General features: G+C 39.7%; 1 protein-coding gene across 1 annotated transcript in view; it reads left to right on the top strand.

Annotated features, from left to right (window-relative positions):
* Nucleotides 1-12,647, top strand: part of rps6ka5 (ribosomal protein S6 kinase A5) — a 57,082-nt gene that overhangs the window by 32,188 nt on the left and 12,247 nt on the right. Inside the window, exons 3-12 of the mRNA XM_088925946.1 lie at nucleotides 579-797; nucleotides 2,633-2,748; nucleotides 4,355-4,462; nucleotides 5,324-5,407; nucleotides 6,166-6,269; nucleotides 6,762-6,912; nucleotides 7,790-7,951; nucleotides 9,665-9,790; nucleotides 10,943-11,076; nucleotides 12,421-12,514. Of these exons, the coding sequence (XP_088782072.1) occupies nucleotides 579-797; nucleotides 2,633-2,748; nucleotides 4,355-4,462; nucleotides 5,324-5,407; nucleotides 6,166-6,269; nucleotides 6,762-6,912; nucleotides 7,790-7,951; nucleotides 9,665-9,790; nucleotides 10,943-11,076; nucleotides 12,421-12,514 (1,298 nt within the window). The remainder of the gene's footprint in view (nucleotides 1-578; nucleotides 798-2,632; nucleotides 2,749-4,354; nucleotides 4,463-5,323; nucleotides 5,408-6,165; nucleotides 6,270-6,761; nucleotides 6,913-7,789; nucleotides 7,952-9,664; nucleotides 9,791-10,942; nucleotides 11,077-12,420; nucleotides 12,515-12,647) is intronic.

The following is a 12,647-nucleotide window of genomic DNA, read 5'->3' as shown; positions in this document are numbered from 1 at the left end:
GTTCATTTTTTCCTTGGATTCTGTGCATTATTGTGTGAAGTTAGAATGTTTTCAATTGGCTTGGTTTAAAACCATTGTTCCCATTGCAGAATCAGGGTGTTCCTTCTTTTTTTGTGTTCATAAAACAGCCTGTTGTCATCTACCTTTGACAGAGATTCTTTGACCAATGAATATTTCTGATCGTGGAACCCATGGTGAGAGCACAGTTTGTGGATTCAGTCTCCCACAGTGCTACTGGATAGTGGTCTCTTTTTAATGAATTGCAGTCAATTCTGATGGTATTGCTTCATCACCCAGGCTGTTCTCTCCTTACAGGTACTGTTTGTTCACAATGATCAATCTTTAGGGTAAGATCTGCACTGCTCTGGGTTTAAGATCTCAACAAATAGGTTGCTGTGATCAGTGACAGTACTGTAGAGTAATGACTGGAAATTTGAGATAGTATACCTGTAGCTTGTCGATGTGATTTTTCCCAGTGCCTCATTCTTTTGCACTCCTTACTCTTTTGAACGATAGTGCTGGTATTGGCACTGTTATATTATAATCTGTAACCCATCTTTTCCTCGTTTCTCCTCCAGCCTACGGGAAGGTGTTCCTCGTGAGGAAGGTCAGCGGCCATGACGCAGGCAAGCTGTACGCCATGAAAGTTCTGAAGAAGGCCACGATCATCCAGAAGGCCAAGACCGCAGAGCACACGAGGACAGAGCGGCAGGTGTTGGAGCACATCCGGCAATCACCGTTCCTGGTCACCCTCCACTACGCCTTCCAGACCGACACCAAGCTGCACCTCATCCTGGGTACGGCTCTGCTCCGACACGCTGGCCTGTCTGACCCCCCATCTGGGCTGCTGTCTCTTATCCATCCACCTGTCCATCCCTAGAATGCCCCTTGTTCTCAGTGACGGTCGGTTTGCGCCGATAGTGCACAAGTCAGGACTACGTCCTGGATGGGACAGCTTCGCTGAGGCACCAGAGCTAAACACCACCCCACCATGCCATATCGTGTCCCTTATACCTGGGAGAAAAATCCAGTTTTTTATGTTTGGCACTCTATTTCTGCATGTCATTTTCTCTTGTGAGCACAAATGCAAGGGATTTGCTTTTTAGTTCTTTCAGATCGTCTCCATTTGAACAGTGTATAATAATGACGTTTAGGGTGTTGTAGTGTCATGTGACGGGTGGCTGCAAATCTAAAAAACGAGACCAAGTGGCTTGAGTGGCAACAACAGAGAGAATCAGAATGGTCCTCCCTGCAGAGACAGAGTGAAATATCAGCTCTTACTGTATGTGACACAAGAACCAGATAGGATTCACACAGATGAGACTTCTACTCACATAATGTTTTTAAGTGAAAATAACTTCTTGTCTGTAACTGCAGCACGTCATCCCCTTTCTCTGGTTTGAATTAACTGGAGCAATGACTGATCTGAAGCCCAGATTAAATGAAAACTTCTAGTTTTTGAACTTCAGTTCCCTTTAGTAAAACTGCCTAATTTCTCGCAGATCAGCAGTGCTCTTCTCATTATGCCTGAGCATTGCCTGACCAGTATCTAACAGCTTTTTTCTTTTAATCGTCTTGCATTTAGCAATGGTAACAATAGAATTTCAGATCTAAAGTTCAGGTAGATCTCCACATGCTAGTGCTTCATTCCTCTTCCTATGTCCAGTTATGAGAGATCTACATGGAGACTTAACAGTTATGCTCAGGATTGTATTGTAGGAATTTAATAGTGCTCTTTTATGGATTGATTTCCTGAATCTATATACAACATCAAATTAAGGGTATGCACCCTGTATCTTGTGTGCTGTCAGAACACTTTTTGTTTTAGCATTCCATTCCTAAAAACTGCACCCCATGTCTAACTCCCTACACACCATATATCACATGCTGTCATAAAATCATAGTCATGCCACTTGCAGGAGCTTTTCATTTTCATTTCTTAGATATAATGTACAGTTTCTCCATCCTAACTAGTTTTAACAGTTATCTTCCTAATTTCTGACCTCTGTATAATTTTAACACTGCAGGACTTACTGCTTTCAAAAATAAGCTTTTATATTAAATTCTGTATCCTCTGAAATCTTCCATCATCAGCTATGTTAGGGTGGACAGTTCATGTCTTACTGAGAAAGAAGTAACCAGCAGAGAGGTAAAAAAAAACTAACATTATTTTCATTTTGATATTTTGAGCAGATGCTGCTTTCGATTAAATAGCTTAGATCTCACTTTGAATGTTAGGTGCAGAATGACTTGCTCAGTTGATCGGAATCCTTGCATTATGTTATTTTTCTTTGCGAAGCATAGATTGAAATGAAACGTCCAATGAACATCAACCTGCTGGGTTGTTAACTTCCCTGAACACTCACTGGACACCGCTGAAAAAAAAAGAAAATGTCTGTGCTGGGAAAGTGTGACCTGGGTTGCCATCAACCTGCTGGGGTCTCAGTATTGTGTCGTAGGTTCAAGACACTCCTTTTAATCTCTGTAAGGGCGTGTTGGAAGCAGTTGTCCATTGACCAACGAAATGAAAAAAAAATGCACACAAGTGGACTAGGAAAACGTTTTTGTTGTAGGTGGGTTTTCAGAGCCGCATGTAAAAGAGGGAAGTTGAGTTGTTAATGTTGCCTTGCAGACTACGTGAACGGGGGAGAACTCTTCACACACCTGTCCCAAAGAGAACGATTCAAAGAGCCTGAAGTGGCCCTGTATAGTGGAGAGATAGTGCTGGCACTGGAGCATCTCCATAAGGTAAGAGCACCTAGCCTTCACTAGAACTTCGGCGCGCCAGGGCTCTGCGGTTCGCTGCATTGCTAATGGAGTGGATTCTTTCCTGTTCTGGTGTAAAGGCACGAAAGTGATCAACTGCTCTTGATCTGCTGCAGTCCCCTGATTAGTTATGAGTTCAAGTACCCCGCTTACTTAGAAATGGGTTTGTTTTTGAGATTCCAGGAGATTTATCAGCTATAAAATCTGCCACTTTTTAGGTCATTAAAGTCGTTTGTTCTGTTTTGGTGATTTCTTTGTCAGATGAGCTCTGTCCTCTGCTGTAATTCTACTGTATTTTTAGTGACATATATGCTAGTTCAGGTATATTATTTTTTGAGAGTGAACCGCCTTCTTTTGTTTGTGAGCTTTACATTTTTATTTACAAGGAACACTAGGCAAGAATCTCAGATCAGTTGACTACAAGCAATCATATGAGCCTCATGGGCTGAATGGCCTGCTATTTGTATTCTTTCTTATTTAGTGCTCATAGGATATAGGATATTAAATACTTGTACTTAAAAAAATAGGATGAACTATACTTTTTGCCAATAGTTCCCTTAAAACTCTGCATTCAGAAATCAACAGCAGATGCCGAACTTTTGTCAAGTAATCTGAAGCTGGTGCTTTTGAAAATAACTTCCTGCATAATTGGAGAATTTCTACTCAGAATCTCCAGATATGTCCCATAGATGTACGGGCTCAAGTGTAATAGATAGATAGATAATACTTTATTAATCCCGTAGGGAAATTCAGATTTCCCTACTGATTTCCCTTTCCCTAATGAGGACACTGGGAGAGGTCAGTGGCTGGCGCCTGAGTAATTTGTTGAAATGGCCATGAAAGAACAGAGAACTTCACAAGTGTTGATGAACTTTTAGAAGGTCATTCCCCACAAGAGATACAATGACCAGTTTTTTTTTTGTTCCACCAAGCAGCTTAGCATGTTTGCAGTTGTGGCCGTTAGGAAAACCGGATTGGACACGTACTGCTAAGTTCATTAAAATTAACTCTGTTCTGCTTTGCCCTGACCATATACAGTATGATAGGTCTTCCCCAATAAAATGTTTTTTTTCCACATGCATCCTAATTTCCTGCAATCTTAGTAGAGTAAACAGTAGAAGAGTTTATTGCCATACTGTATGTACATGTAAATTGGAATTCGTATTCATGCTGATCTCTAGGACATACACAGTACAGCAGATGACGCAACAGACAACACCACACAATGTAGATAGTACACTACGACATAATAAATAATACAGCCAAAACAATAAATATATAGTAGTGAAAAAAACCCATGATAGACCATGCAAAAAGTGCATAGTGCAGACATGCATTGCACTTAGCTGTTAAGGATGCGTAAGCCAGAATTGACTTTGCTTATATTCATTTTCCCTAATGCATAATACTAAACATTCACAATTTGCGATCCCGTAAATAGGTAGGTGTCAAGGACATCTAACGTTGCCACTAATCCTTTCATTCATCCAACTCCAATCCAAGGATTTCTACTACTTGGCAATGAAAAATTTGACCTGGTAATTTGTTCTGAAAACGACTCTGAAAATCCGCTTTCTGCCCTCTTCAGCTGGGTATTATCTATCGAGACATCAAGCTGGAAAATATTCTCTTGGACAGCAATGGCCACGTTGTTCTCACAGACTTCGGTCTCAGCAAAGAGTTTCTGGTTGATGAGGTGAGTGCAATGGATTGAATGTTACCCAAAGTAGAAAGCTAATTTATACTTTTATATTTTAAACAGTTTTGTCACAAGAAGACAGAAAAGTACATATCTAAGCATACATGATAACCAGAAAAGTTACAAATGAGAGGAGGCCCATCTAGCCAGTTTGGTAGTTAGCAGCTAAGGATTGATCCAGGGATCACATTCAACTGTTTCTTGAAAGAAGCCAGGATGTTAGCCTGGGCTCATGAAAGGTTTCATAAGAGACTGCTAAAAGCACATTTTATTGTGTACAGCTAAATCACTTTGCAAGAGTCAGAACGCTTGATGATCTAAAAACAAAAATAGATGCATTGTGTATTTGAAGATATTAACAAAATGCCAGGAGAAGATGAGTCTTTGATCATATTAGCTATTTTGTTACCATATAATGCTATGAGGTAGTCTTTTATCAGAAAACAATTAAAATGTCTGTCTAAAGATTCTCAGTGATTTACTTACTTTTTTCCTCAATAAGAAACTAATACATAAATCTTCAAGAAGACTAATATAAGAGTCTGTCTGAGCAAAAATATTTTGAAGAATTAGTTTTCCCTTTTTCTAAGGAAGTGTGCCAATCATATACAGTAATAGCACAAAATTGCTTTCTGTTTTAGCAACACAAATAACAATGAAAGATTTTCTTTAGTTTTGTATCTGCTGCGATTGTGTGCAAATAGAATTGTATGCTTCTGGATCGCAATACAAATGCTTTTATTAAATTGGTTAATTGAATATGTATAGTTTTTTCATACTTTTATCCGGTGCTATAGTGACTTGGAAATGTGCAGAGATAAAGTCAGGGGTTTTCTTATGCTGATGTTGGTTTTCCAGAACGAGAGGGCCTTCTCCTTCTGTGGCACTATTGAATACATGGCCCCAGAGATCGTCAGAGGAGGAGACACTGGCCATGACAAGGTACAGTACAGCACGTCTCCCAACACTGGAGACCTGCTCTGTTTGAGAAAAAATGAAAAGCATGTCATTCACAGCAGAGTCACACTGGGCTCTTCTGTGTTCAGGCTGAGAAAATCATTTTGCTTTGCAATGTTTTTAATTTCCTTGCCATGAAGATACAGCAAGGAGCTTTTTTTTTCCCCAAGGGAAGGATCGAAGAGTTTTAGAAGTACACAAACGGCTTGCTGTCTCTTCAGACTATCCCCACATTATGTCAATGAGCTGTCTGAAATGTTGTTTCAGTGTGAACTCATTTAGTTGGGGGAAGGATAATCTGGCTATGAGTACAGGGCGAACAGAACCTGTAGGAAAGAGGTGTTGAAATATAGCTGTTATATAATATTTAACTGCGTGATTGTAATCTTCTAACCTGATTCCAAAGTTTTTAATAGTTAACTTTTAATGAAGTGGATGTTTTTCCAACTGTAAAAGATCCAGAGAAATGTTCTATACGTGTCCAAATAAGTGAATAATTATAGTAATTGATAAATTGACAATTCTGGTTGGCACAGGCACCAGGCAACCATTGCAGGACACTAGGCATCAGTTTGACACCTCTGATTTATAGAAATGACAAACGTACTCTCTCTCCTGTACAAACTGCACAAATTTAGAGACATTTAGTTTAAAAATGTTTTTACCATACTGTAATGATAAAGCTACTGTACATAGAGTTTCCATTGTTTCTGATCTGCGTGTCTTGACGTGCCTGAGTCCAGGCTGTGGACTGGTGGAGTCTCGGTGTCCTCATGTACGAGCTGATGACCGGGGCATCCCCCTTCACTGTGGACGGAGAGAAGAACTCGCAGACAGAGATATCGAAGTAAGAGGTTTGCAGTGTGTAAACCATGTTTTTTTTTAACATACTATACTTCATTGTGCATACTATATATTACAGCCAGACTTTCCATCACTGCCCTCTTCCAAGCCCATATCTAATTATGGCGAAAAAAAACTCTGCTGTGGGAGGTACTAGCTTTTGAGTGAGACACTAAGTAGAGCTACCAGTAGAATTTCATTGAAGATGTCATGGCAGTGTTTGAGAACAGAACTGAAACTCATTCTGGAGCCCCGGCTAAATTCCAGTTTAAGCTCTCTTTGTCAGGTCTCATTGATTCTCCCATGTCATTTAATTGGTGAAGTAATTCCCTCAGCTTTGTGCCAACCCAGGCTGTTACCAGCTTTACTTTTGTTGTGGATGAAGAGAGTCTGCTCCTTCTACTCCTTCATCTGCAGAGATCCTTTTCAATGAAAAATACTATGCAACAGTAAGGTATATGTAGTATGAATAATTCCTAGTTTTTTTGCCTTACAGGAGAATATTAAGAAGTGAGCCACCATTTCCTTCAGAAATAGGACCCTTAGCCAAAGATCTGATTCAGCGTCTCCTCATCAAAGATCCCAAAAAGAGGCTGGGCTCAGGACCATCAGGAGCAGAGGAGGTGAAGAAGCACCCTTTCTACCAGGTAAAGTACTGCCCTTGACAGTGTTCCAACACTGTTGCTGCCTTTTCATAAAAACATTGTCAGTAATGTTCTGACATCTGTTTCAACAATTAATTAAGGAGCAAGCATGAGTATATGTAGTTTTTTTTTTAATATTTCCACAATCCCGCCCTTGCATCCATTGCACCCAACATCCTCCGTTACCCTGTCCTGGATAAAGTGGTTTAGAAAATGGATGGATCATTATTGCCACTAGAACAAAGGTCACACTCTAGGAGCACCGTAGTTCATGAACATTCAGAATAATTTCAGTGCTCTAAGAATACTAAATTGTTCAGTTAATTAATATTGTGACACGGCTGGTGGTGTAGGAAGACAGGCACACAGAATGCAGCAGTAAGGTAAAAAATAATGCACTTTTAGTGTACAGAGTTAATAATAAACTCCAAAATAAAAGAAATCCCTAGCTCTCTCCAATCTCTAGCTAAACTTCCCCATCTTCTGGTAGTTAAACTTAAACGTCTCTCGTTGCTTTTTTACTTCCTTCTCCTTCTGATGCAGCACATGGATTGCAGATTGGTTGGCAGATTGGGCAAACAATGGGGAAGCCAGTATTTACCGGGGGTATCAGTCTTCCAGTCAGTCTTCCACCAAATGGTCAGGTGACTGAGGATGGTGGGTCATTCCCCATGGGTCTCTGGGAAATTTAGTTCAAACAAGAATCGCCATGTTTTCTCCAAATGGTCTCTTGCATTATATGACCTCTATATAGTTTTGTGTTGTATCATAATCATAAGGCCTGTAGGTAGTTATTAAGTTCTGAAATTACCTTGAAGCATTTTCTTACATGGGGCGTTAAAGAACAACAGGATGATTGATCGGTGTTTTAATGTTGCAGAAAATAAACTGGGAGGATTTGGCAGCTAAGAAAGTCACTGCCCCTTTTAAGCCGGTGATCCGCGACGAGCTGGATGTCAGCAACTTCGCCGAGGAGTTCACTGAAATGGACCCCACCTACTCACCAGCCGCTCTTCCTCAGAATTCGGACCGGATTTTTCAGGTGACTGGACCTTTCGTTTGAGTCACAAAGGAAGTTCACGATTATTATATATATTTATTATGTAAAAACATCAGTACAAGTCTTCCTGACCAACATAAATGACAGTGATGTTGGCAGATTCTAGTACACAGTTACGAGAAGCCTTTTTATGCGCTGTAGTATAGGGCAGGTTTTGTTTCTGTAATTCACAATTCTGTTCGTGGGAACAGAGGGCATATCGAAAATGTCTTGTTTCATTTAAGTTGATGAACTGTCATGTGAAAGCAATCCAGGAACTGAAGATGTTATTTAAAAAATAGCTTCAATATTGAAATAATTGTTACAGTCTCAGCCTGTATAATTTTACTTTATTTACCAAAAGATCTCAGACGTAAAATACATTACGATGCAGCTTTTGAACTTATGGATAGTGGAATAATTTGACACTGTGCTATTGAAGCCAACTGATTTCATATTACACTAAATATTCTATGCTTTTTGATCCTTGTATTTCTATAGAGTCTACCAGATCAATAGATCTATTATAGGGCATTGCTCAAAATTGAAAGGTTTGCATTTGTAAAATGTGTCTTCCTTAATTATTTTTCAGCATCTGATTGCCAACTTCTTCTTGGCTTTTAGCTGTTCAGATCCATTCATTTTTTACCCCTCTTTTTTGCAAACACCAATTCAGAGGTCGGGCCTGGAAACTTAGCTTATCACTGTGTCTTTTGTCAACTGAAATGAAATGGCATTACATAGACTGCAATGGAATATCAAAGTAAGCAATCAAATATGAAATGCAGCAATTAAGAAAGTTGTCTTATCAATCATTTCCAGTTCATTCCATGCAGCTGTTAGAAAGAAACCTTTACCATTTCAAAGCTCACAAAGCAAAATTGGATGAAAATGAGTTCTTGCTGTATAACGATAAAGACAAGATTATTTAACTTATGAACATGAAACATGACTTATAAAGACTCCAGACAGAGAGATGCATTTACAGAATTTAAAGAACATGATGTGATTTAGGCTGTCTCTATTGATCTTTATGCTTATGTATATATTAATGCATCTTTTTAGCCTTTTTGAAAAAAAAAGTATATTGTGATGCTCCCCAATTCTTGATAACTTGGTCAATCATATTATTCGTTTAGTTAATAACAGGTATTTTACAGTCCTGCATTAGATTATTATATAATCTGAATTATGGATACCCCTGGAACAATGACATATTCGTGAGCCAAAGAAAGTACATTATTTTTGAGAGAGGTGATAGGAGTATCAGTGTATTTGAACTTTTTCACGATTGGTTGAGTATATATTTAACCTTTCACTGCCTTTACATGCTTGTGGTCTGTTGCTGTACTTTGGTACACATGTCTGGATAGAATATTTAAGAACAGAAGGTTACATATTAGAGGGAACCATCAAACCCCATTCGGTAGTTCATTGATCCAAGGATCTCATCCAGCCATTTCTTGGAAGAAGCCAGAGTATAGGCTTCAACCACATGGCTGGGGTAGCTTGCTCCATGCTCCTACAACCCTTTGGGTAAAGAAGCGCCTAATTTAAATGCACTTCCAGGTAGTTTCCGTTTGTGTCCTCTGGTTCGTGTTTCACTATTCATTTTGAAGAGTTCCTTTGGGTTGGCTTTGTCAATGACTTTGTCAGAGGATTTGGAATACTTCTGTCAGGTCCACTTGTAATCTTATGAATGTGTTTGTGTCGCAGGGCTACTCCTTCATTGCTCCTTCCATTCTGTTCAAACGCAATGCCGTGATGAATGACCCTCTCCAGTTTCACGGGGGTGCCGAGAGGCCCGGGGCCACAGCTGTGGCGCGCAGTGCCATGATGAAGGTGAGAGAACACCAAGCCCACTCATTGAATAATCCAGCATGTAGTTAACAGGAGGGCGGCTCACTCCTCCTCTGAGTATCAGGCATGACAGCCAGCCACTGACCTGCATAAAAAACATTTGGATGTTTGGTGATGCAGCAAATGCTGATGGGCTGTGATTCTTTACCGCAGCATTTTTCTGTTTGCTTCTGAAAGGCAGACGAAGGTTTTGACAAAACAATGCTTTGCAGTTGGTGAAATACCCAAATCATCACTGTTTCATGCGACAATATGCTTGCCAACAATGTTGCAGTTAATCAAGAAAGAGAAGATACAAACAGGAGTACTGGAATGGCACTACTTTGAGTGGCACTTTGGTCAGGTGTGGGGGTGGCAGTGAAGTGTAAAGTTTTCTCATACATCTGGCGTCTCACCTGCAGGGTTATTGAAATAGAGGGAGAGGCTCCGTTTTGTGTTTGTTTGGTGAAAGTGGGATCAGGATCGTGTTTGAGGCCTGTTAGAGCGTGTAAACAGACTGTTTGATCCATTAATACCTGGTATCAGGATTATAGTTTGTGAGGTTTTTATACTGCAAATACTTAAAATGTCTATAAAAATGTGGTCTAATTTGGCCACTTTAGTAAATCTTACACTTATAAAACCACATTCTCCTGCCCTCATCTGCTTCTTGCTCAAGAAAATTTAAACCAGGGTTACCCAACTCCAGTCTGCAACAGTCACTGTGCAGCAGGTTTTATGTCTCTTTAAATCTCCTTCTCAAGAACAAGGAAAAGCTTTGACTTGTCTAAGTGAGCACAAAAGGAGTTCAATTAGCTAGCTGAGGGCTCAGGTTGAAGGAAAACCAGAAACCTTCGGACGTGTCCCCTATAATCTAAATTATTGGCCATTCTCTTATACAAAGACCTTCTCTTGAAAGCTATTTTGTGTCTGTGGGTGACTTCAGTGTTATCCCAAACATGTTCAGTCAGTCAGTGAGCTGCAGACTGACCACAGTGAGAGATATCAGTCATTATAATTCGTGGTGACTTCATAGTCAAAGATAATCAAAAACCAGAAACAGTTTTTTGGCATAAACTTTTTTTTTTGTTTAAGAAGGTGACTCTGAAGCAATAGCCTCCCGCGTCTTTCATACACCCTCTTTCCTGTTTGCAGGACTCCCTGTTTTATATGCACTATGACTTAGACTTGAAAGATAGTCCGCTTGGGGAGGGAAGCTTTTCCATCTGCAGGAAGTGCACCCATAAGAAAACAGGCCAGGATTACGCAGTGAAGATCATCAGCAAAAGGTACCAGCCTATTTCTTCATCCTCTGCCATGGGCAGAGAGCACAGTTATGATGCAGAGCAGCGATGGACCTGTTTACTGTTAAGTGCAATGAAACGTTAAGCATTTGTGTTTTCTCCTCTTCGTTTTCACTTGCGCAAAATTAACCTGCTCTCCTGTGTGAGTGCAATATCATGACACAACTAGGTCTCCCGAATGACCTCTGAGCCCTCTTACCTCTATCAGCCGTACAGTGGCCCTTTGCATCCGTAGCAGAGGGTGATGTTTTCAGGATCCTGATGTGTTAGGATTTGACAAAACATCCATCGCATCACTCTTTGATCCTTCAAGTTAGCTTGATTGCTTCTGTCTGCCATGTCGTATAAATTGTACCTGACTTCTCTGAGGATAACCAGCAGTGGACACGTTCCTTCTCAGGAAGAATCAGGTCCTGTTGCTAAGCTACTGCAAGATAAGCTTTTCCTGATGAGCCACTCTACATGTTAGTGAAGTTTTTTAACTGACTGGCAGATGCAAAAAAATGTCTTGATGTAAATGCTGGTAAAAAAATATTTTTTTTTTACACTTAGCTGCTATTATTAAAATTATTGTGCTTCTGATTGTCCACACTGTTATTTAGGGGCTGCTGTAAAGCTTCTGTTGAAGAACTGAACTTTCTGTTGAAGTATTCTTTAAAAAAAGCTTGTTGTTTCAAGGCAAACTCCCAGTGATCTCTGTCAGAATACTGTCTTATGGACACTATCCTAGCTCTTCACCTGTACTGCAGGAATGCTTGTTCTCTTGCATCTCTATCCTGCGATAACCTAAATCTAAGACTTTTCATAAAGTTCTCACTTTTACAAGTTTTTGAAGCTCTTTCTGTTCAACGACAACTTGGTGTGCACAGGAGAGGCTATGTGGCTTTGATAGTTCAGAAACCAGCTGTTTTAAATAGGAATGATAGTAACTCTAATTTTGAGGATATTGAATCAGTAAAATTCCTCAGATTTTGTGTTGTTCTAGTATTTCTGAAATAGCTCCTCAAAACTGGTCTTGGAGAATCACAGTCCTGTTTTTTTATGTCACTTGTAAGCTATTGCTGAATCACGCAAGTGATCTGTTCAATTAAGAGAACTCTGAACCTTAAGGGTTGAAGAATACATAGAATGTAACACTAAATGATCTTGACATTTCTTAATTTAACAAAACACTAGTTTAATAATCACAATGGAATTCCCCCTTGTCTCTAATAATGGGCAAGTTAATGGTGACCTACAAAACATACTGGATTGGAGCTTTCCAGGACCAGGGCTTGAGATCCCCTGCTTTAAATGTTGACTTTTTATACTTGTATCTTTTTTTCTTAGAATGGAAGCACAAACTCACAAGGAAATAGCAGCTTTAAAACTCTGTGATGGGCACCCCAACATTGTGAAGGTTTATGACATTTATCACGATCAGGTAATTTTTTAATACTGTTTATGTTTCAACTTTATCATGAGATGACAATATCACTTTTCTTTTTAGTTTTCAAGAAAAAAACGATGGTTTCCTGGTTCGTATGGCTTCCTGAGCAACTCCAGTCTCTGCCTTG

The sequence above is a fragment of the Atractosteus spatula genome, chromosome 9 (assembly GCF_055471065.1).
Source record: "Atractosteus spatula isolate fAtrSpa1 chromosome 9, fAtrSpa1.hap1, whole genome shotgun sequence".
Lineage (NCBI taxonomy): Eukaryota > Metazoa > Chordata > Actinopteri > Semionotiformes > Lepisosteidae > Atractosteus > Atractosteus spatula.
The sequence above is the reverse complement of the archived record's forward strand: the minus strand, read 5'-3'. Positions and strand labels throughout refer to the sequence as shown.